The sequence below is a fragment of the Emydura macquarii genome, unplaced genomic scaffold (assembly GCF_026122565.2).
Source record: "Emydura macquarii macquarii isolate MOO-44397 ecotype Brisbane River unplaced genomic scaffold, CSIRO-AGI_Emac_v2 contig_2362, whole genome shotgun sequence".
NCBI classification, from domain to species: Eukaryota; Metazoa; Chordata; order Testudines; family Chelidae; genus Emydura; species Emydura macquarii.
This window is the reverse complement of record NW_027132499.1, coordinates 3,221,617-3,246,606: the sequence shown is the minus strand read 5'-3', so window position 1 is coordinate 3,246,606 and position 24,990 is coordinate 3,221,617. Positions and strand designations below refer to the sequence as shown.

General features: G+C 39.5%; 1 protein-coding gene across 2 annotated transcripts in view; it reads left to right on the top strand.

The window, feature by feature from the left end:
- The window catches only part of PUDP (pseudouridine 5'-phosphatase), a 126,305-nt gene that overhangs the window by 62,773 nt on the left and 38,542 nt on the right, over positions 1–24,990 (top strand). For both annotated transcript variants that reach the window (XM_067561002.1, XM_067561001.1), the window contains exon 3: positions 5,761–5,990. In XM_067561002.1, coding sequence (XP_067417103.1) covers positions 5,761–5,990 — 230 coding nt within the window. The remainder of the gene's footprint in view (positions 1–5,760; positions 5,991–24,990) is intronic.

The window sequence follows — 24,990 nt, the reverse complement described above, 5'->3', positions numbered from 1 at the left end:
CAGTAGCAGTGTCTTGTTCAATACAAACTATTCCTAATTTGTCAACTGATTGAACTAATTATTGTCACCAAGGTTTCAGCCGAATCCAGACTGAAGAGAAGAGACTGAAGAGACGTATCAGGGGAATAATGGGGAAAAGACTGCTTTAATTTGTGCTATTTCATCTTATATTTTCCTAAACTTTCAAATAAAAATGCTGAGCTATTCTGGTAGGAAGTTTCTGCACTCTCAGTATCTGCATCCTGTCAATTTAGTCTTTTTTGTTGTTTGTTTATTTCAAAGTTGCTAATTTCATTGACATCTGTGATTAATCAGGATTTAAAAATGTTGACAACTAAAGTTGAGCCTTGTCCATTTCAGCTTACTTAACTAAGATCAGCTTACAATTTTATTTATTTATTTTGCTCTTCATCTTCTACCCAGCTGTCAACAATGCACAACTGTTACACACAATATTTATTTTCTGTTTGAAAAAAGCGGGGGGCGGAGAGGGGAAAAAGGAACAAAGGAAAACTTAACAATAGAACTTTTCATTTATTTGGAAAATATAGTACATTCATAGATACAAAATAACAATAAATCAGGATATGTCCTCCAGATAATGCTGTAACTGTTTTATGTTTTGTGATATACTGCATCACGGTATTATGGTTTGTGTACCATTCAGTGCTTAATTTGTGTGAGGGCTTGCATCTCTAGGCTTGGGAGTTTACAGCACCAGCACCTCTGGGCTTGCTGTATCACTTATGAAAGAAAAAAAATTGCTTGAGCCCTGGCATCCCTTTCATCACAAATTAAGCACTGGTACCATGCCATATCACACAATAAAATTAATGGTACTCTATCATACCACAATGATTGCTTAATAGAGTATATTAGTTTGAAGAAGCACAACTGGATTGAACTGATTGGTCTTTATGTATTTCCTTCAGTTAGCCTGGCTAACTGTTAACTTGTGGTGATCTGATCCCTGGTCTTCTGATATAAACTGGAATTATTATATATTGTCATTTTAAAATTGTGTCTAAAGGGGATTAAAGTTAAATCCATGACTAAATAATCAAGACAGGATGGCAAGAAGATTCCTTAAGAGGGAAGAGAGGGAGAAAGCATAATACGTTTTCCATAATTCTACCTAAAATACTTAATTAGTTGATTGTATTTTAAAATATTAATATATAAGAAAATGAACAGACAGGATCTTTAAAGTAAGATTGCTACTGTGTATGTATACCAAGAAACATTAGATTTAGGGTTTTTTTTTTTTTTTTTTTTTTTTTTTAAGTAAATGGTTTCAAATGTGAAAATGATTAGTAATGGAAAGCTAGATAAATATTCAAATACAGTAGTAGTTCATGCTCTCTTAAACAAATGTAAATACATAAAATATCATTATCATACATGCTTCCAAAAGCAACCTTAACTTTGCCCCATATAACCACTTGCCATCCATCTAACAAGGATTTGCTTAGTACAACAGCATCTTTAGAAATGTTTGAAATTGTCGAATACAAATGAAATTGTAATAACTGCTTACAGACATTTTGATTTCTTTCTCCCCTTTGTGGTAAATAAATAATATAGTAGCCTAGGTCTGAATTCTGATGCCTACTTGTGTAGAGTGGATTGGATGAAGAAAGTTAACACTTTTGTTCGTACTTTTATTTCTGTCTAGAAATATAACAAGACAGAAGTAAATTCATTTTCAAGTAAAGGCTGTCTTCAAAAACAATGAAGCTAGAAACTTCAATTATGAACTAACTGGTTGAATTCCAGAGAACACAGAAAAAATCTGTGGAGGGGCTCATCTGCAGATTAATCGAGTTTCCAGATGGATGGATGGATTAGTTGATTGATTATTTGCTAATAAATCCACTTTACTAACAGTAAGAGGAGTTCCGGTTCCTCAAAATTTCCGGTCATGTGTCTACTTGTGTGTGGGGAGAGGAATGTATTGCAGACAGGACTGTTGTTTTTATAGACTGCCAAAAAATGTCTCAGATGACTGTAAATGGCATGTTGTAACAAGATGCAATAAGCAAAATGTCAGATCTCTTAATATTGCATCATAAATTGTTGTTAGTGCTTGTATGATGGGGGAATAATAGAGGCACAAACAACAAATATTGTCTACCTGGTTGAGTATGCACATAGCAGCTGAAGTGAGAAAAAGCTTCCATTGTTCCTCTATAATCAAACTTGAGTTGGCATGCCCACAGCCCCCTAATTAGCCATTATCTATAATGTCAGCCAATGTGGGAATGTTGGGAGTGGACGCCAAAAGTGTCATTGTTTTTTTCTTTCTTTCTTTGTAATTTTAAGACACAGTGACTAAAAGGTTAGTTTAGCATATTAGTATTTGCAAAATGAAGCTAGAAAAATACAAGGGCTGTATTTGTCCATTGGGAACTTCTCCTTTCCAACAGTATGGAGACCCGTTTCTAGCTTACATAGATAACAGTATATTGGACCTTAAATGGGTCTCTGACCTGTGTGTGAATATTGACCAACATGGGCTTCAGGTAAGTATGCATTTGGAAGAGGTATTGCACTCTTTTTGGAGGAGAGAAGAAAACTTACTGCTGGCAGATTTTTTTTTTTTTTTTAAAGTCTGTTTTAAAGCTGGTCTAGGTCTGGTTAGTCCTGGTGAAGAAGAATAGATGTATAGATGAGGTGGTCAGAGTTTTATGATAAATGCAACTTACCACATAGATATCATCACCCAGTAACTCACTCTTCCAAAATCATTCTGGTCTTTTTTCCTATGATTAACTTTTCCATTTCCTCAATCTGTCATCCCTTCCATTCTCCTACTCTGTCCCTCAGTTTATCTTTTACTCCCTCTGTGATGCTGTCACTCACCTCAGGGTCAGGAAACAGGAATGGAATTGTTAGAGAGACAAGGTGGGTGAGGTAATTGCTTTTACTGGACCACCTTCTGTTAGTGAGAGAGACAAGCTTTGAAGCTTACACAGAGCTCTTCTTCAGGTCTGGGAAACATACTCAGAGTGTCACAGCTAAATGCAAGGTGGAATGGATTATTTAGCATAAGTAATTAACAGATTTTTCAAGGGACCATTCAAAGTGAAGAGGCCCATTAACACCCATGCAATCATAGGAGAGAAAGTAAGGTGGAGGGAGGAAGGCAGATATTTGCTCTCAGGTTTCCCATTCTCCTCACTTACTTCTTCAATTCACTTTCCACCCTCCCTTTGTAAACTGCTGCAGTGAAGAGACATTACAGAATGGGAAGCAGTGCTTAATTTGTGCCAGGGCTAAGTCCTGGCACCTCTAGGCTTGGCAGTTCATAGCACCAGAACTTCTGGGCTTGCTGCATCGGTTAGGAATGTAAAAAAATTGTTTGAGCCCAGCACCTCTTTCATTACAAATTAACCACTGATGGGAAAGAAAGTAAATGAAACACAACATGGGAGGGCAAAAGTGGGAGAGAAGATACTGCAGATAAGTGACTAGAAAGGGGGAAGTTTCTGGCTGAAAAGTTGAATACACAGCACTTAAGCTCCCAAGATATTGGACCTTAAAAATCCTTTTGTTGTGCATAATAAAGCTCTATTAGACGTTTTCCCCAAATGTTTTAATTATAATTTTCCTCATCCTGATCATGTTGTATAGTTGAATTCATGGTACTAAATATAATCTACCTTTATGGTGAAGATTAATTTAAAACTGTACCAATATTTTTGTTTTAAACTTTTTTCCCCCTCTGTGAAATATTTGGTATATACAGACTATATGATAATGTGGTATAGGGACTTTATTGGCACTCTTTTGAGATTATCTACTTAACATGCTTATGGCTTTGCCGATTATGAGAAAAGCAGCCATCTCAAACTCATGTCAATAAAAGCTTTATACCACATAATTGTGTATTCTGTTTATGCTATGTGTTATACAGAAATTTTTTTACACATTTGGGAAGGGTTCCCAAACAATCTGAAACCGCCCTGCCTTGACCCATCAACCAGAAACTTCTCTGCACTCCTGGAGTTCACTACATTTGCTCATCAAAAAGTTTGACATCTTAAAGGAGTGTCAACCCAAGATGTGTGAATTTGACCAATGCCGTTCCTGGCTTGTGAAGGAGAGTCATGAGCAAATGCCTGTCCAAAGTAGTGAACACTTCATTCAGAGAAGGAATCATTCCTTCCTCCCTTCAGCACACAATAATCTGACCAACACAGAAGAAATCCACCCTGCATACATCAGTCATTTACTGCCCAGAGTCAAACCTTCTGTTCCTGGGCAGCTCAGAGAAGCTACTGAAAGGACAACATCAAGCCCATCTAATTGAAGCTAATATACTAGACCTACCACAATCTGGATTCAGGCCAGGACATAGAATTGAAACTGCTTTAATGGCACTGATCAATGGTACTTATCAATAAGTAGAGGACAGATATCAATTTTCATCCTCCTGGACCTCTCTGCAGTATTTAAGAACATAAGACCGACCATTCTAGGTCAGACCAATAGTCCATCTAGCCCAGGATCCTGTCTTCCAATGGTGGCCAATGCTAGGTGCATCAGAGGGAACGAACGGAACAGTTAATCATCAAGTGATCCATACCTTGTTGCCCATTCCCAGCTTCTGGCAACAGAGGCTAGAGACATTTCAGAGCATGGTTTTGTATTCCTGCCTATCCTGGCTGGTAGTCATTGATGGACCTATCCCCCATGAACTTTGATGATGTTAACTATAAGATACTGCTGTTTCTCCTGGGCAGAGATCCAGTGTAATGCAATAAAATTGTCGGAGTCCTCCCTGAAGCTCTAGGAAACATCACCTAGTACAGAACACTGCAGCAGTTCTACTCAGGAACAGGAACGCTGGCTACTGTGAACACCAAACCTGTCCTACACTCCCTACACTGGCTGTCCAAAGAATATTGAGTCAGCCTCAAGGTCTCTGTCTTTCTTTTTGAGCATTTCATGGATTGGGTGCTCTATATCTAAAAGATTGCTGAAAGCTCCAGGATGAAGACCGTGGTCAACAACTGTGCTCCTCTGGCACAACTGAACTCTATAATAAGGGTAAAGATTGTCTGTGCAGGAGACAGAACTTTCTCTGTGGGCCAGCTAAAGAGTTCTCCCTTTAGGGAAAGGATGAGAAAACAAACACAGGACAGATGTTAGTCACACTACTCAGATTGTGTGTTAGTAAGAACCTTTATAGCGTAGTGTGCTATTTGTAATTGGAAATATTCCATATCCCTTCACCTTGCTTACCACACTCAGGTTATGTGTTAGTAAGAACCTTTATAGAGTAGTGTTCTATTTGTAATTGGAAATATTTTCCATATCCTTTCACCTTGCTTACCACACGCTCCATTGTACAGAATTTAAAGGGAGATGTAATGAGATGTGACTTCTGAGGCATGACTTCAGCCTGTGTTGCTCAAATAACGATAGCAGTGAAGCCACTAGCAAGGGCTACTGCAAAAATATGTACATTGGGATCCTGGCAATCTTCTTCAGCTGGTGCTGCTGCCCATGCTGCAGTGGCTTTGCTACTATTGTTGTTTGAACTTGCTAGATCAAAGGTAGCTCAGGTACATCTATATGTGTTGCATTTACACTTCTGATTGCAGTGGAGACATAACTTTAATAAGAATTCCTTTCAAGAGTGACTGAGGACAAATGAATCCTTATTATATTCAGTAGAACCACTTCATTATGATACAGCCTGAAGTACTGTAAATAGGACATGAATATTAAAATACATGTTAATTTGTCTTTCAGGGGTTGAAAAGCTGATCCGCCATCTACATGAACACAATGTACCTATAGCTATCGCCACTAGCTCAGCTGGAGAGACATTTCAAATGAAAACAAGCAAACACAAAGAGTTCTTTAGTCTATTTCATCATATTGTGTTGGGAGATGACCCAGATGTGAAGAACAGCAAGCCACAGCCTGATGCGTTTTTAGTTTGTGCAAAGAGATTTCACCCTCCTCCCCATCCAGAAAAGGTAGGGATTAAACTAGCTAAAAAGTCAGCGATGAACAATCCAGACTACATTTTAATTTTTTTTTTTTTGTTGTTTAACATGACAATTTTTGAGATTGAGATTTAATAGCAATTAAAAAAAATCAGCATCCTCTGTTTCCAAAGAAACAGACACCATAAAAGCAAGAGATTATTGGAAAGAATCCTGTTCTTTTGCTATATTTAATGTTTTGTAATGCAAATTACCTTTGATTTACCACGATACTGTAAAGTAACAAGAAAGTTCAATGATTTCTGCTACATGTATACATTTGAAAGCTGAATTTTTGTATTCAGAGTTTAGAAACATTATTTAAACGTAGGTCAGTTTTCTTTTCATGCGTTTATGCCTGATTTACCTCTTAAACATCTAAACATTAAAGATACATTTTTGTAAAGAGGATGTAGATTTCCTTCATGCCATCTCTTTGTCCTGTCTGCTGACTCTGTGAGGTCATAATTCTTGGTTTGATTTCAAAACCTATCACTGAGAATCATTTGAATCAGAAAAGGTGTTTACTTTCTCTCATACAGATTTGCTAAATTTCCAACTCAGAAACTTGTGGGGTTAAATATCTGAAAGATAAATGGATACCTATTTTATATAATATAGTCATTTCTATTTTAAATTAACACAATTTCTCTTTAAAATCATGCCTCATGCTCCTTTCTGTTTTCCATGAAACATGAGACCTGTAAAAAAAGTTTTGATATTCTCATTATTGGTGAAAAAATTATTTCATAATTGCAATTTTTTTATCCAAACTCTGGTGTAGATTAGACTGAGTGTATTGTTGGTCCATGGAGAACAATGGATATGTAGGCATGTTTGCAGCAGTTAGGTAATGTACTTCAGACTTTCCATTTCATTGAAACCCCTTATCTACATGGGCAGGAGTGGATAAATTAGTGAATAAAGCTGTTGGTGGTGATTTTTCAGTGTAGTGCTTAGAGAGTTAAGTATTCAACAGTCATTTCACCATGTTAGAAATATACCCCATTGTGCAGGATGCCAACTGAGATCTGCCATTTTGGGGGCAATATTGGCTCTGTACTGACCCTTTCAGTGTGCCTGCTTGTGACTTTGCTGGAAAGAAAATGAAAAAGAGACACAAATTTAGAAATATAATTTACAATTAAACATAAAAGAATAAAAAGAAGAAGTAAGAATGAATTTCTTTCTTTACAGTCAAGTGGGATCATTTTTGTGTTCCTTGCACTAAATTTATTGTATTACTTGAAACTTCTGTATGTAATCCATTTGTGCTCCTGTTTTACCGCAATTCCCTTACAATTTTTAGGTCTTACAGAGTGCTAATTTGCAATCTAAATTGTATTCAGATATAGTGAGGCATCTAAAGTGAAATAAGTCTGGTCATATCCTTGGTTGACACATACATGAATTGTGTTAGCAAAGCACGACTGTTCCTATTGCAATGTATTTAATTTACTGTTTGCAACTATATATACTAGAAGAACCCCTTTGACCTTGAACATTCAAGGTGAACTTTGAAGCAAAGGAACAGTAACATGTTTTGTTTTTATGGTGTCTAAAGCTGATTTTGTGTGTGTGTGTGTGTGTGTGTGCGCGTGCGCAAATCAAGCTCTTTCATGTTTCTTTTGTGCATATGGAAGAATGTGAATACCCAACCTTCATTTCTCTCTCTTTGCTTAACAACTAACAAGGAGTCACCAGACTTGCAATATCTTATTCATACAAGTAGCTCTTGTGTGAGTAGTACACATTGGACAGTTGTTGCATGCATAAGGACTACTAAGCGTTTGCAGGAGTGGGTCTAAGCTTAGAACAATCTTAATAGTGATGTAACACAAAGTTGTAACCTCAATTTAGAGCAAGAAGTAAGGAGATGATAGAGCAAGAAGTAAGGAGATGATGATATTTCATTTTTTTAAAGGTTTTTATTTAGAAAGAAAAAAGACAAATGTTTTACTCTTTGTGTATTGTAAAGTGCCTTTTTTGCTTTTGCTTTCCTTTAACTCAAAATTTGAAGTTGATACCATTTGAAAATATCTTTCCAGATAACTATTAGATAAACAGAGATTTAATGTTTCTAATGCAGTGTATTGATATATAAAATATGTATGCAATATATTCTCTGACTACTTTAATAACTGAGATGTGTAATATTTTTTTATAATTTAGCATAAATGTGGCTAAAAGTTGTGTTGTGCAATTATGAAAGCAAGGAAGTACTGGAGGAATTTATTTGAGGTGAACGGGAAAAATAATATCTAGTGGTTTGGCATGTCTAATAATGGCAGTGTCGGAGGCAAACATGGGCTTCTTCGAGTTGTGTTCCTATGGGTGCTCCTTTGTGGGTGTGTCTGCGTCCCTGAATTGCCGATTGAAGAATCTTGGTTGCAGTGTCCATTCAGCCCGTGCATATGCTGCCCCTCATGCTCTGCCACGAGGCTAACCAGCATGCATGGCAAACCCTCCTCAGTTCCTTCTCAACTGCCGCTGACTATAGATGGAGCTTTAGTTGCCTGTTCATAGTTCATTAACTGTTTAGAATTGCTAATCTTTAGCTTCCTTTTGAAGCCCGTTTTCTCTTTACTGCTTTTACATTTTATTTGACTGTTGTCTAAAAAGAAAAAGAAGAGGACTTTGTTCTTTCATCAACCCCCTTTGGGGGGACCCCCAACCGGATGGGTTATGCCTCGCTCTCTGGGTTTCAAGAAGTGTCTCAGTTGCAAGGAATCCATCCCAGTGACTGATGGACACTCTCAGCGCGTCCGCTGCCTGGGAGAGAAAAACATATTACAGAAGTGTGGTTTGTGTCAGCAACTGAAGCCCAGATCAAGAAAGGACAGAGAACTGAGGCTCAAATGCCAACTCATGGAGTCAGCCCTTCAACTGCCTGAGCTACAGCAGAAACCTTACCTCAGCCCTGTACTTCAAAGGGAGGCAAGCCCAAGGAAATGCCCAGGAGCCACTCACATAAGGCCTCTAAGAAAAGGTCTGTGAGTCCCCATCGTGAGCCCTAATGGAGCCACAAACTATCTCTGGTTCGATCAATATCATTGGTACCGATGGCATCAAAGGCTTCGAAATCCAGTACCCAGGGTTTATGCAGTACTGTCCCGACAGAGCATGTCAGGTTGCCTAAGGACCCACTGGGCACAGGCAGAGAAGCCCTGGCACCATCAGGGTGCAAAAAACACAGAAAATCCGCTCTGAGAAAGGCGCCTCCAGTACAGACATCGACATTGGTACCGCCTGTTGTACACCAGGCACTGACAGACCATACTATGAGGTTCACATCACCGACCCCTTTGGTACAGACATCTTGGTATCACCAACCACCATTGGTACCAACACCTGTGGCATTGCCAGACTTCCAGTAGTATTGCTCATTGGTCCACACATCACCCTGGTACTGTCTCGTTGTTTCACCTGAGATCATTATAGAGTCATAGACTTTGTCAGACAGAACATTATGATCATCTAATCTGATCTCCTGCACAATGCAGGCCACAGAACCTCACCCACCCCCTCCTGTAATAGACCCCTAACCTATGACTGAGTTATTGAAGTCCTCAAATCATGGTTTAAAGACTTCAGGTACAGAGAATTCACCAGCAAGTAACACGTGCCCCATGTTGTAGAGGAAGGCGAAAAACCCCCAGAGTCTCTGCCAATTTGCCCTTGGGCAAAATTCCATCCTGACCACAAATATGGCAATAAGTTAAACCCTAAGCATGTGGGCAAGACTTACCAGCCAGACACCCAAGAAAGAAATTCTCTGTAATAACTCAGAACCCACCCCATCTAACATCCCATCCCAGGCCATTGGGCATATTTACCACTAGTAGTAAAAGATCAGTTAATTGCCGAATTAGGCTGTCCCATCATACCATTCCCTCCATAAACTTGTCAAGCTCAGTCTTGAAGCCAATTAGGTTCTTTGAGTCTCCTCTCATAAGGCAGGTTTTCCATTCCTCAGATCATCTTATTTCCAGTTTGAATTCATCTTTTTTAAACATGGGAAACCAGAACTGCACACAGTATTCCAGCTGAGGTCTCACCAGTGCTTTGTATAACCTTACTAACGTCTCCCTATTTCTACTGGAAATACCTCACCTGATGCATCCTAGGACCGCATTAGCTTTTTTCACAGCCACATCATCTTGGCGACTTAAAGTCATCCTGTGATCAACCAATATGCCCGGGTCCTTCTCCTCCTCTGTCACTTCCAACTGATGCAGATTTTTATTTACTGAGACATGGGCATTAAAAAAATAAAAGAAAATGTCCCTGGAATTCATGATTTCCAAAATGTTCATGGCAAAATTACATAATAATCATAAAGTGAGAGTTTAGTAAGCCTAAAGAAGGGGCTAATGAGGCAGCAGAAGCAAGGGAAGGCCAATTTACATTTTTGCAAAAAGAAGTACAGATGTGAACTCAAAATAAGATTTTTTTTCAGCACACCTCTTTTTTTCATGCAGATTTGGTATTATCATTTCTGACTGCTAGCCTCCAGCCTTTGGCACTGAGTTTCCATTGTTCTTAACATTTCTTCTAAATGTTCAGAATTTTCTTTCAATGGCTATACTGAATTTCAGTTTACGGATGAGTTGACACTTTTTTGTGTTGCAGACCTAAAATTAACAGCAAATGTGTGAACTTTTCACATTCACGAAAAAAGAGCTGAGTTCAGGGTTTTCTGTTTCCTCTGTTATAACTGATGTTATAAATTGACATGGGTTGTTGACTTTTACCAAAAACAAAACAACAACAAAAAATGGGTGAAATCCTGTACTCACTGTGGTGCAAGTTATGCCATTGTGTCTGGCTGGTGTGATATAGCAAGGGCAGAGGGCATTCGGAGAGTGGTAGAAGAGAGGTATGTAAGCCCCAGAATGCTCAGGGCTCTGTTCCCTGCCAACTAGACAGAGTTATTTGAGGACAGTTAGGAGCATCTGAGGCCAATTAAGGCCCAGCCAGGTGCCTGATTAAAAACCCTCTGCTCCAGACAGATGGCGCACGAGCTGGAGGTGGAGGAGTGCAGTGTTGTGTGAAAGAGCAGAGAGGAAGGTATCAGGTCCAGGAGGGGGAAAGGTTGCTCAAGCAGGACTGAGTTACTCCCCAGGCACAGGGGCCTGATTAAGGAAGCCCGGCCCAGCCAGCAAGGAGGCAGGGCCCAAGGCGCTGAAAGGACAGATGGGGCAAATTCGCCCAGGGAAAAATATTGCAGCCGTGAATATGGCACCAGCACACATAGCTGCTCATCATAGGTCCCCTGGACTGGGACCCGGAGGAGCAGGTGGGCCTGGGTCCCTACCCGCATCCCCTTCCCACGGGGTCACGCTGGAGGGGCCATCCCTCCCCTAGGGAGACGGGGTAACTGATGACGCCCTGGCTCAGTACGAGAGGCAAAAGCGCGAGACCTACTAGGGCGAAGCTGGTCATTTGCCACACTTGATGTCAGGAGTGGGATTCTATTGTGCAGTGGACTTAAACCAAGGCGTTTCTTGCCCACCCCACTCTTGAGATGGGCAATGTAGTCAAAGCCTTAGTACAAGCCACGGCAGCCCAGCAGCAGGTTACCCAGATCCAGACGGCCGCCCAGCAGGAGGCCGTACAGTTACAGCAGGAAACCAACCATCTGCTGATGAGCCAGGCTGCCCAGGACCGGGCCATACTTCAGGAGGTGATAGGGCCTCAACGAGTGAAGTCGCAGCCAAGACGAGGCGTGGACCATATGGGTCAGCAACCATCTACAGAAAATGACGCAAGAGTATGATATAGAGGCGTACCTCCTGGCCTTCGAATGGACAGCCCAGAGGGATACCTGTCCCCAAGATCAGTGGGCCAGTATCCTTGCCCCTATCCTGGGAGGAGAGGCCCAAAAGGCCTATTATGATACGGTGGCGGAAGCCATTACAGACTACCCCCAACTGAAGGCTGAAATCCTGGCTAGGTCTGGAGTGACGGTAGCAGTGTAAGCCCAGAGTTGCATGAATGGAGGTACAGCGAGGACAGAGCACCACAGTCATAGTTGTTCAATCTAATACACTTGACCCGGAAGTGGCTGCGCCCCGAGGTCCTCAGCCCTGAGAAGATGTTGAGTTTCTGGTGCTGGACCGATATACGAGGAGGTTACCACCGGACCTCCGAGCCTGGGTTGGGCAGAATGACCCCTCCACCTACAATGAGTTGGTCGCCCTGGAAGAGAGACGGTTGGCGGCTCGTGAATTGTCCCCAACCCTCGAGGAGAAGACATGGCGGGCATGGAAGCCGGTCCCCAACCCCAGTTCCCAGACTACCGGGAGAGCCAAGAGAATGGGAACCAGGATGCTGAGGAATGGCCCGAGGCCATGAAGGGACCTGGGAACTCGGGGGGTCAGAACTGGGGTGGCCAACCAAATAGCCCAAGGCAGAGGGGGGCAGCAAGCCTAAACTACCGGTGTTATGAATGTGGGGAACTGGGTCACATAGCAGCCCAGTGCTCCAACAGGGAAAAGCCCATGCAGTGCAATCTTGGGAGGTCACGGTGGGCGCTGCAGTCTCATCAGCCTGGTAGAGGTTGTAATGATCCCCCATGGATACACGAGGCTGATAAAGATGAATGGTATCGAAACCATGGCCCTCGTGGATTCTGGGAGTGCTACCCCTCCCCGGAGATACGGGGAAACTGGTGACACCCTGGCCCCCTACGAGAGGCAAAAGCGTGAGGCGCACTAGGGCGAAGCTGGCCATTCGCCACACTGGCAGACACTCACACCCACTTAGGCAAAAATATTCAGTTCTTAGGCAAAAATACTGTTGAAATGGATGGGAATTTTTCTTCAACACTGACTGAAGACTTCAGGATTTGACCATACATTATTATTATAGTCAATGGCAATTGCATTAATGCGGAGGTAAGGTTGCTTGGTGGTATGTCATTCCCCTGCAGAATGTTGAGCAAAACTCAAACTTCTGAAAACCACCAAATGCACACTTAGGGTTTCATTTCAGCAGTTCCCTAACATGGCTTAACAACACACTCTGCCAACCCCACAGTTGCTAAAATGTGCAATCCATTCACCTAACACTAAAAGGATGGAGGAAAAAAAGGTTTATCCACACCACCTTCCCTCTAAATACCTTTATTATTAATACTGAAACAATTTTGTTTTGAAGTGACAAAAATTTTATGACAGTTTTTAACAAAAATAATATTTCAGCCTCTAATGCGGAACACACTTATGCACATGCAAACATTTATGCACATACTTTAAGCACATAAGTAATCCAACTGAGGTCAATAGGACAATGCATGTGAGTATAGAATATAGTTATGTATTTGCTTAAGTGTTTGCGGGATCAAAGCCTTAATTTATTCTTTCTTTCTTTCTTTCTTTCTTTCTTTCTTTCTGTGGCTGATTCTGTAAAATTCAAATAATGAAGACCCTTACAAGTAGTGGCATTTAAGTGTATAATTAACTAAATTATAAATACTATAGTTTTTTATATAAAATTGCAAGAGCACAGATTTTTCAAAGATTATACAAAGCCTCAGCCTGTTTTAAGTCAATTACTTTAAATGACTCTACTTTGCTTTGCAGTCATCCGCATCCCCCTCTTTTTAGTAGCTTTTGCATAATGAAACCCAAAATCATGAATAGTAGTTTCCAAATGATCAACTGTGCTACCACCAATCAGTGTTCAATGCAGTTCTTCACGTTGGTCAGGTTACATTAAGATTTGTGTCTCATTTGGTTTTTGGGTCAAATCCTGTTTTGTTTTGTGTTTTTTCCTTTTTTCAAAGAGACTTTTATTGGGACATTATTGTTACAAAAGAAGAGGTGAAAGAGTAATGGGAATTCCAGGCCCCATGACCATGTTGTAATTTGTACAGCAGGTAGAAAAGATAGAGTGAAAGAACTGCTTAGGCTTAAACATGCCCATCACTATGATGGGGACATACTTAAAAAGGGTTGCCAATTTTTTTAGTTAGTTTTTGCTCTTATTTTTCACCGACATAATTTTCTCACTTAACTTTTCATAGCTGATCCACTTTCAATACACACATTTCACTTATTTGATTTTCTGAAAGCCTTTAACATGTTATTAGTCATATTACATCTGCTTAGAAGAGTTTCTGTCGTGCCTGATGTACATACTGAGCCTTTGAATTTGTTAGCCATACTTTAAATAATGTAAGGAAGTACCAAAGGCATGAATAGTTTGTCATTAAGTTATATACTGTAGCTGCAAATTGGAACCCCTGCTGTCTAAGTTATGTATTTTAGAGTCAATCATAGTAAATCTGTACTTTTTCTGTTTTTAAATAAATTGGTTTCACTCTTTTCTGAATGTTTACAATTCACAAATTAGACACTTTATTTATTATAAAAGTAACAAAAACAGTACGTGCAAAAAGACACAGAAATATTCACCTTAGAATACAAAGCTGTGACAATAGCATTCTTTTCAAAATTCTCCTGTTCCTTTTTCTTAAATAGATCTCAGTTAGTTGTGATTTTTTTCTTAGCTGAAGCATGGCTGTAAACAGGAACGCATAAAGTAAATCACTATGCTGTATACATGGCATACAATTTCCTATGGGTAGATTTTTTAAAAATTATTTTATTATCAAACGTTTTATCGTTATAGTTCTGGGTGTAAACATTTCCAGTTATAAACCCTGGCTAATAGAGATCATATTGAGCTTGATTTTCAAAATATAGGGATGCTTGGATTGCATTCATGAATCCATTTGTGCACACACACAACAGACTTGCATGTATAAATGGCCAGTTAGTTGAGAGTGGAGTTCTGCAATATGTTCTATTGGGGTTGCATATGGAGAATATCCATAAATTAAAGCAAGTGGAGAATGTGTCTGCCTATTTACTGAGTGGACTTTATGTAGAGAGCATATAACAGTGTTCCACAATGTTCACTGATTTCCAGTATATTTCCAAGTGAAATTCAAGGTACTGGCATTGACTTACAAAGCCCTGACTGCATGCGGCTTGGTTAGCTGGGGAACTACCTCACTTTCCATTCTGTACTGATGTAATTGCAAATAATAAAGGCATTCAAGATGGTGTTCCTTTAATTGGAAAGGGAAGGAACTCCTGATACAGGGATTTTCCTTGCAGGGTCCTTGACTGTGGAACTTTTTTTCCTTTTCAGTCAGTCAGAGCCTGAATTTGTTGTTCTTCTGGGCATACTGCAGAGCCCCAACTCTTTTTGTGGACATTTGAGATGGAGTTGGGTTCTGGTTACTGTATTTGGTGTGGGTTTTTTGGATTTCTCTTGATTTGCTACTGTTATGGGATAATCCCACTTAAGTAAACAGTATAGTATTTTTTTAATTGACCTAAAAAGAGAAAGCTAGTGTCATGGATATGTGCTGAAGAAATCTAAAGAAATAAATTACTAACCTTTTGTGTACATTCTACCAGTCTATGTTTAAATAATCACAATAATTGCTTGTGCCAATGTGGAAAGCAAATGATTATAGACCACCAATGTTTTGAGAATTAGTCTTACTTTGGGAAATTCTGGGTATACTGAAGGTGGAACTGGAAGTGCACAGAACTTTGGAACTGCTTAACACATTAGCAGTTACTCTTTCTCCATTTATCTCTTAGTAAGCCAGCATAGAGAGTGATGACCCTATGTTCTGACAGCAGATGGCTCAGCTGATAGTTACCTGAGTTAGTATGGTGAGCTGACCTCACTAGGTGCATATCAATGAGAAAGTCCTACAGGAGATCTATTAGGTGTTAGTTAGAAAAGCTCAAATGGTGGGAACAATTGTGAATGACTGCTTCCTCATAATTATTAACTTTCCCCAAAATGAGGCTGAGGGAAAATTCCTAATGGATCCTTGTTATTGCCTTATTCAATATTTTTATTTATTTTATTTACTTTATGAAAATTTACTTATCCCATGCTCTAGGCCTACCTGCAATTCATTATTAGACAATATAATACGTATTAAAAAAATCAGTTCTATTAAAACATCAAAATCATACAACCCATCAATCCCTTACACAGCCCAGTCAGAACTTTTTAAACAGACATGCTTTCCAACATGCTCTCAAAATCAACTGGTTGGAGCGTTGGGCAGTGAGCTGCAGTAGAATAAAGGACACTGCACTAAAAATGCCCAGCGTCCAGTCACTTACCATTTAAACCTTGAGTTTATTAATTCAGGCACTTCACCTGCATTCAACCCTGTGATAAGACATAGAGAGGGAGTAGCCAGGATCCAAACTGTTACCAGAAATGAACTAGAAGCCAGAGAACACTATGAAGTACAGGCAAAATATGCTTCCTTGAGAGATTTTCTTGTAGCAACATAATCTGGAGGTGACAAAAACATGGACAACTGTGATGAGAACCACATTTGAAAGCAAAAGTTACAATATCCTGGCTAAGAATAGATGCTAAAAAGCACTCACAGTTTTTCAGGCTGTATTTTATGTACCATAATTACAATAAATAATGTACACACTGAAGAAGTAGCTAGAGCTCAATGTGCTGCCATCTGAGAAGCCTCAGGAAGTTCAGGAATCTCCTTGTAACTCCTGCTTAGTCCATGGAATCTTTAATTTTATTTATTTATTATATTTCAGGTTTCTAAGTGCTCACCTTAAATTCAACATACTTTAGAGAAATTGTAAACAAAAATGATGACACACTCAACAGATTTGTTAGAGCTGCCGATGGGCTACCCACCTAGGGTTGCTACCTGTCCGGTTTTTGGCTTTTATGTCTGAATGCCATTTGGGGTTGCCAGGTGTTCATTTTCAGGACCTGGCAACCCTAAATGGCACCCAAGCGAAAAGCCCACTGACCACAGAGTGGGGAGAGACACCGGACCATTAACTTGTGCCAGCCCCTGCTCAGCCATGTCTGCTTCCTACCTGTAGGCTGGCTCCTTGAGATGATCCAGCAAGCAATGGGGTGCGAGGGGGAGCGGAGTGAGCGACAGGGGCGGGGCCATGTGAGGAAGAGGTGGAGCTGGGGTGGGGCCTTAGGATAATCAGAGAAGGGAGAGGAGCCTTGGAGGAAAAGGCAGGCTGGGGGTCCGGTTGTCTGCAAGTAGAAAGGTGGCAACCCTAACCCACATATTCAAAATTAAATTAACCCCTTGAATACAAGTGACCATAGACAAAACCTCCATGCCACCAGCCCCTCACCCACCTCCTCTCCAAGTGCATTGTTAAAAAACATATGGTTTGCAGTCTGCCTGGAAAATTAACTAATCCACGTGGTGGTGCACAAAAGAAACACAGGAATTGCTATATCAGATCAGTCTTACGATCTGTGTACTGACAGGGACCAGTACCAGATGCTTCAGATCGTACAAGAAACCCTGAAGCGGGCAATGCAAGAACGACTTGCACATAGAAAAATTTTTTTCCTAATGCACAGTAGTTAGAGCTTGGCTTATGCCCTGAAATATGACGGTTTACATCCTTTCCATCTAATTTTATATCAGTTGTCCTTTTTCAAGTCCTAGTTAATGTAACTCTGGCAAAAGTGAATTCCAAACAAGGGAACCCTCCAGAAAAAAAATGTCCTGCTTCCAGTCCCCTCTTTATTAAACGTTTGGGAAAGTGTAGCTTGACTGGCCCTACTTACTGCATTTGTGACAGTGTCCCATATGGAGACAAGTGATCTGAGGTAACCAGCTCTCAAACCATTTAGGGCTTTACAGATTAAAACCAAAACCTTGAATACCACCCAGAAATATATAGTTAGTGTGTGAAGATCACAGGGGACTGGTGTAATGTGCTATCTGTGTGATGTAGTACTCAGGGCCCAAGCACAATTTTTTCGGGCCAGGTACAAACTTTTAACACAGGCCCCCCTCCCACACACACATCACAATCCCTCATCCCATATGTACAATCTCATGAGCCATGAAATTTTTTTTTCTCATGGTAATGAGGGTTGCAGCCTGGGCTGGTCCCTCCAGGGCCTCCAGGCCCCAGTAAATCAGACCCTTTCCCCCTCCCCCATGTGGGGGCCCTGGTAGTACTTAACAAGCAAGTGGCTGCATCCTGCAACAGCTTCTAAATAGTCTCAGCACGTAAATCCTAATTTGTGTCTTCCAGGCTGGAAGGTGACTTCTGTGATTGCAAAACTCACTCTCTGTGTTTGTTGAGGCAATGTGGGGAATTGGACAAGGGTGAAGAAATATCAACAGACTCCAGACTAATGGGGTGAATCTTTAATGCTCTTTTGCAATTTGGTCCGCCCTGGGGACTGCCATCAAAAATAGAGATGAAAAAAGAAAACTAGATATTTAACCACATTTAGGAAGGCAGGACTTTTAAAGACATGGTATAAATGTTTTCCCCTATTTTTTATTTAGACAGCAGCTAAAGGAAAGAAATATTTATAAAGTTTCTTTCAATCCTAATTCTTTCAGTTTACAGGGTTTGTTCCCCTCTCTCCCCACCCGTCCACACACTAGCTGGGTTAAATATTTGTAGAAGAAAAATGTGGTGTTGCATGGTTTGAAAGTAATTTAGCTCTTAAGTGTTCTAGATGCTGAACTGCATGTTTATTTATGGATATATTTGTCTTATGGAGACAAAAAAGGCATTCAAATTATGTACAAAAATAATCTGGTCAAAGGTTTTTTTTCACTTGATGCCTATGATTGTAATAGGAAAGGAGAATTATAATTGGTTCTTATTCTTTGGGGTATCCCTATTTTAGGGGGAAAAATTCTTTCCATTTGTCATGATAATGTATCAAGTAGTTGCTAAGGGACTTGATGAAATCTGATGCAAAATAATAAATTATGTTCTGCAGCCTTCTTTTCCTGTACGTGATATGGGTGCATAAACACAAAGAGACTGGTATACCTACAGATTCAAAAAGCATTCTATTCAGATTAGCAGGTCACTGGAGATGTGTTACTAATTGTTTTAGGGAATTCATTAGGGGTATTATCACCTATTAATTATGCATGGTAAGTAGGAAAAAAGGGGGAAAATCTTCCATTTATGATAAACTGCTCACTGAATTATCTTTTTTTCCTTTCAAGACCTTGAGCATTTTTTGGAGATGCCAACAGAGCAATCATTGAATAATTAGATTTTAATTAACAAGAATTTTCACTAAAATGTTTTTTAATGTCTTCTGGGTTACAGAAAACAATGAATAAAATCCTCTTTCAGAAAGATCTAGTGCACTTATCCTCTCTGTAGCTCAAATTATCTTTGTAATCACACCCAGTGCCTATCATAAAAATGCTTCTTCAGAGTTTTTGAACAAAGAATAAAGACTAAAACAAACAACTGGATGTTAGAGGTATTTTTGTTGCTTATTTGTAATCTATTAACTTAGAAATACCTGCAGAAAACTTTGGAAGGCCCAGTGCATGCCACTTTATTGCTCTATGTCCTCTTTATTTATTTTTTTAAAATTACTCTGCTCCTGTTCCTGAAATATGAAACTGCTGATAATTTTCAGAGATATGATTTCCCTCCGTCCCCCCTTCGCCTCTCCTCCCCCACATTTATTCAGTTGTGTGTGTGAGGATGAAATTTTAATGTTCTTTCTGGGTTTTTAGCATCATTTCAGAAAAGCTACATACAAGGTGATCAGTTAGCACTGACAGATTATTTATTGGCTAAACAGGGCAAAGGATTTTATGGAATGATAGTACACTGATCGCTACATCATGAAATGAGTGCACTTGTAAGATGATTACCAAATGTTCTCCATAAAGCAGTGTATTTGGAAACAAAATATTTGTATCGTGATAGGTTAGTATTATAAAGATAAAAGACCTTGTAGCACAGAAAAAAGCTGGAAAAATGGCAGGTTTATCTGTTAAAGCATGCTTAATACTTCCATTCCAGAATTTATTTATCTTACAATAATAGTGAGCATTTATTCAAAGACATAAGACAGATGGTTAAAACTAAGCCTGGGCAAGGCTGAAGTGTTGCTGATTTGAAGAAGGAAACACTTCCAATTAATAGTAGAGATGTTGTCTTTACTTTCCATCAAAGATACCTTTCCCTTCCTATCAATCAAAATAAAGCAGTATATAGGAATTGCCGTACTGGAACATTTAGTCTAGTAGCTTGTCTTTGACAGTGGCTATCCCTACATGCTTGAGAGGCAGATGTAAGAAACCCACAGCATGCCGATATGGGTAATCTGCCCTTCCCATCACATTTCATCCTATTCTCTAATAGTTAGAGATTGGCTTAAGCTCTGATGCATGAGGTTGAATGTATTTTCCATAAAAATTGTTATTAATTATAGCTCTGGGTATTTTTATCTATATCAATGTCCAATCTTGAATCTTGTTAAGTTCTTAGCATCAATGATTTCCTGTGGCAATGAGTTCCATAGTTTAATTACACATTTTGTGTTTGTTTTCCATCTTTTAATTTCATTGAATACCCCTTTGTTCTTATTTTATAAGGAGCCCAGAAGTTCCCAATCTACCTTCACTAGAACATTCAGTGTTTTATAAAAGTTTATCCTGTCCCTTCTTTTTTATTTTCATAACGTAAACAATCCCACTCTTTTCAATCTCAGTTTATATGAGTTTTTTTCCAGGCTCTTGAGCATTCTCATTCCTGTTTGCTGAACCCCATTTAGCTCTGCAATATCCTATATGAGATGGGATGATGCAGTATTTAGAGAAGGCTGCACCTTTGATTTATATAAAGGTTTCATAATATTGTTCATATTATTTACCAACCCATTCCTTGTGCAACCTGACATTTTGTTTACTTTTTTGCTTGAACCTGTACATTGAGCAGAGGTCTTCATTGAGCTGTCTACAGTGATGTCTACAGGCCCTTTTCATGAGTTTATATAGTTAATATAGAATCCTGGAAGATGTACAAGTAGTTTAATTATTTCTCTCCAATGGGCATTACTTTGCATCTGTCAGCTATTGGATTTAATTTGTCATTTTGTTGCCCATTCACCTAGCTTGTTTAGGTCCCTCTGAAGTTTATCACAGTCCTCTCTGGTTCTGTCTAAACTACCTAAAGTTTTTGTCATCAGCAAATGTTACTCTCTCTCTACTCACTCTCTTTCTGGATCAGTAATAAGTATATTTAAGCAACGCAGGACAAAGTACAGAACCTTGAGGCTTCCTGCTGTTAACCTTTAGCCAAGATGAAAATTGACCATGTAATTTGACTATTTAATTTATGCTTTCTCCTTGACAGTTTTTTATCCATAACAGTATTTTGCAGAAACAATGTCATCATGAGCTTCCAGATGTTTTGTTTTATTTTTTATTATAGTTTCAAACAATTTGCCAGGTACAGATATAAGGCTATACACCCCACATATACTGCCTGAGAGCTCTAATTAGTTCCCTACCTTTTTCCATGGGTGTGCCAGACTCACGGAAGAGTTACAAGGAAGGAGTTCAGTGCAATTGGGATTGAGAGACTCAGGAGAGAGGTGGTCTGGAGTTTCTTTCTTGTGGGATGTACCTAACAGAAACCAGGTGTAGAGAGAACCTCAGATGGACTAAAAACTCAAGCCCAGGACTGGCAGAAGTTGCTTAGTTTGAATTTTTGCCTGGCTTTTGATGTTTACTGAGGGTTCTGGAGGGAGAAGCCCTGCTAGCTGCTTTTCTGGAAAAGCATGAGTGATGAAAAACACTGTGTTGATTACCACTATTTTGTCAGATCCTATTTGTTTGGGACAGTGATACCCTGGAATGGGAGGTGGAACTATAGTGTGACCTGCTTGGAGGGCCAAATCAGCACCATACAAGACTATCAAGGTAACGAGGAGAGGGGGGCAGAGTCACTTAAATGTTCTTTCATGCTACGAGTGCTCTGGGCAGTGAGACTGACAGGCTTACTGGTCTATAATTCCCACGGTCACACCAAAGCCTTTTTTAAAATATAGTTACAACATTGTTACCTTTCAATTCTCTAAAACAGTAGCTGTGTTTAATGAGAGATCATATTTTTGTTAATAGCTCAGCCACTTCATACTTATGCTGCTTCAAAACCTCAAGGTCCTGCTGGCTCACAAAGACTAGGCAATTGGGTACCATAAGTGTGACAAAAAAAAAAGCCTTCCTCTACATTTAGTTTCTAGAAAATTGACCTCCTTCTCGAAGAGAAGGATCTGTACACAGGGATCAGGTACTTTTGTCACCTCCAGAGTTCATTACTGCAATCTGTTTCTGAGATGGAAGGAAGAAGCAAAAGAGGCCCCAGCCTGTTCGTTCTTCAGAGGTATTAGAAAGTCAGAATAGTACCAATTCACAAAAGAGTCATCAGCAAAATGCATCCTGGTACAAAATTTGAATTTTATCAACACTAGTTTGGAATAAGCTGCTTAATTCTCCTCCCCCTGCCTCCACTGCCCCTACCCCATCCCCCCATCAATAACATGGTCATCCCAAACTCAAGCTACCAAATCTTTATTCCACAAAACAGCATCAGATGTTTTAGGAGGAACATACCTATAGTTTTAAGATTACCTTTAATATTTCTTTATCAGGGCCTGTTTTCAGTTGTTTATAATTTTGCCAAACCAACTATTCAGGCTGACATTTTCAGTGCATGCTCTGCCTCATGTTTGGAACAGGAACTTGAAATTTGGGAAGGAGGAAGTGCTGGGATCAGAGAGATTTCTTTTGCCATCGTCTTGAAAATTCAGCTATAATTTCAGAGGTTATAAACCTCTAAAAATTACCATTTCTGCTTATTCAATAGCGCTTATTAGAGACTAGTTACTAAAACCCTTGAATGGTCCATCTGCACTGATCATGCTCCTGTCCCACAGACCTCCCTTTATGCCCTTGATACCCAAAATCTTAAGATGGGTGTACAGTGGGGCATCAATAGCAGCTTCTGCCACTTTGGCCTAGAATAAAATATGCTGGGAGCCAGGAATGTGATCATGAGTTCTAGCCCCCCCAGATTTTCCAGTAATTGTAGTTGTTAATCCCGTGCATTTCACAGCCCTTTTTACTGACCAAGACCTTTGAGCCCCGTCTTTGGAGGCAAGAAAGTATAATTTTCTACATTTTCCAGGAACAGAGCTTGCATTTCCGACAGAGCTGAGAATAGATTTTTATATATAGTCATCTCTGTACTAGCTCAGTGCCAGATTCTGTTGTACCTCTTGCAAAGTATAGTCTCAGGCACTGGTCTGTGGACAGGCACTGGTCCCTGTGATCTCTCTGACACAGTTTAGGAAGGCAGCAAGTTGGTTCCTGGTATCAAAAAGGTTCAGAAACACTGGTCTATAAGGACAAGCAAATGTGGGTTTAAGAAAGAGGATCTCTGTCAATAGCTCAGCAATTGGATGGTGGGGGCAGGAAGAAGAACATAGAAAAGATTCCTGAAAGAAGTTTATTTTAATTAGGTTTTTGAAGGACGATAAAGTGTGTATGTACGTATTGAAGTAGAGATTGTTCCAGGCCTAGAGTGCAGCATGATATAAGGCACAAGACTGAAAGTGGAAGAAAGAGATCAAGAGAGCAATTAAGTGAGAGAATAAGCAAGATGTACAGTAATTGCAGGTACAATGATTTAGGCCCTGGAACATGGAAGGTGAAGATGAGACACTTGAATGTGTGGCTATATTAGGCATTTATAGCAGTTTCATTGTAAATTATCAGAAATAAGTGTCCCGTTGCTCATTTCTTGTGACCACTTTCACAAACTTTTTTTTTTTTTTTTTTTTAATAAGGACATGTTGTGGAAAAGTTAGGAAATAGTAAGTGATTTAACAAGGTATATAATATAAATTTGTTATGCTTTGACAGTCCTAGGGTGATGTATAATATCTAAAAAGTATGTAACTAGGCTAAAATTACAGCAGACACTCTTCAAACATTAAAGATGTTACATGTCTAAATTTAAAATCTCCTGAAGATAGTGGAAAGAAGCACTATCTGAGAATGTGTACTACAACATTTCTCTCAAAGATGTTTCCCTTCTAGATGCTGATGTTGGGGTATGAGCTTTTTCTTCATCCTTCATTCCCTCTTGTATTAAACAATAATTCTCAGTTGTTTGGACACTTTGTTTCTGTCATCTTTTCTCTTCTATCTTTTGACTGTTATCTCATCTTACATTCAGCTGGAAAGCAACCAGTATGTTCCAAAGCTGATGTTTGACTTTGAATTGTCAGATAGGAGTGTATTAGTGGGGCTGTTTTATTGATACAGGGATTATTTTAAATTAATTGTCTGTAAATTTACTTGAAAAACAGTCACAGCTACTTTTTGAGCATCTAGCATTAGTATGCACAGTTCCTTAGTTAAGGATGATTAATGTTCACTATGTTGACTGCCATTTTATTTTTAAAATAAAAATGTTGGGACTGGTTTTCTTTCCATCGTGAAGAAATGAATTCAGTTTAGTTTAGTTTTGTTTTCAAACTGAGCTCCTGTAGGAAGTTTGAGGGAACAGGGGTGGGAGGAGAGAGGAAGAGAGAGAAGAGTGGATTGCAGAAAGTTAAGTAGTCCTGTGGTAATTTGGTTATTCATGAAAAACCCTGAACATCCCAAAATATAGTTTCTCTCAGAAAATCCTGAAATACATCCATTTCATTTTTAAAGCACCTGTTCCAACCCATCATCATTTACATAACTTTAAAAAAATCTGTGAATTGAGTCCTCAGATTCACTGTCTGAGTTGAGTGTGTGATCTGGCTTTGTGTAAAGTGATTACTAGTAAGGGCTTCACTCAGTGTCACTCCAAGGATGAAGAAATTCATCCTAGAATGCTGTATTTTAATAAAAGGATTTCAGTTACTGTTCAGTATGTAGACATCATAATGCTTGTGACATACTGTGTAGCTTTAGGATCAGACCAAACATTGGAATAATAGCATCATGGAAAAGAGTGAAAAAGCAGGATGTCTGAATTGAGCCTCTTATCTTTTTTTTGTTGTTGATTTCTATATGATGTATAGTTTCTAACATACTGTATAAGGCACCCATTCTGCAATGAGCTCTAAAAGAATCTGCCTGGATGCCTGC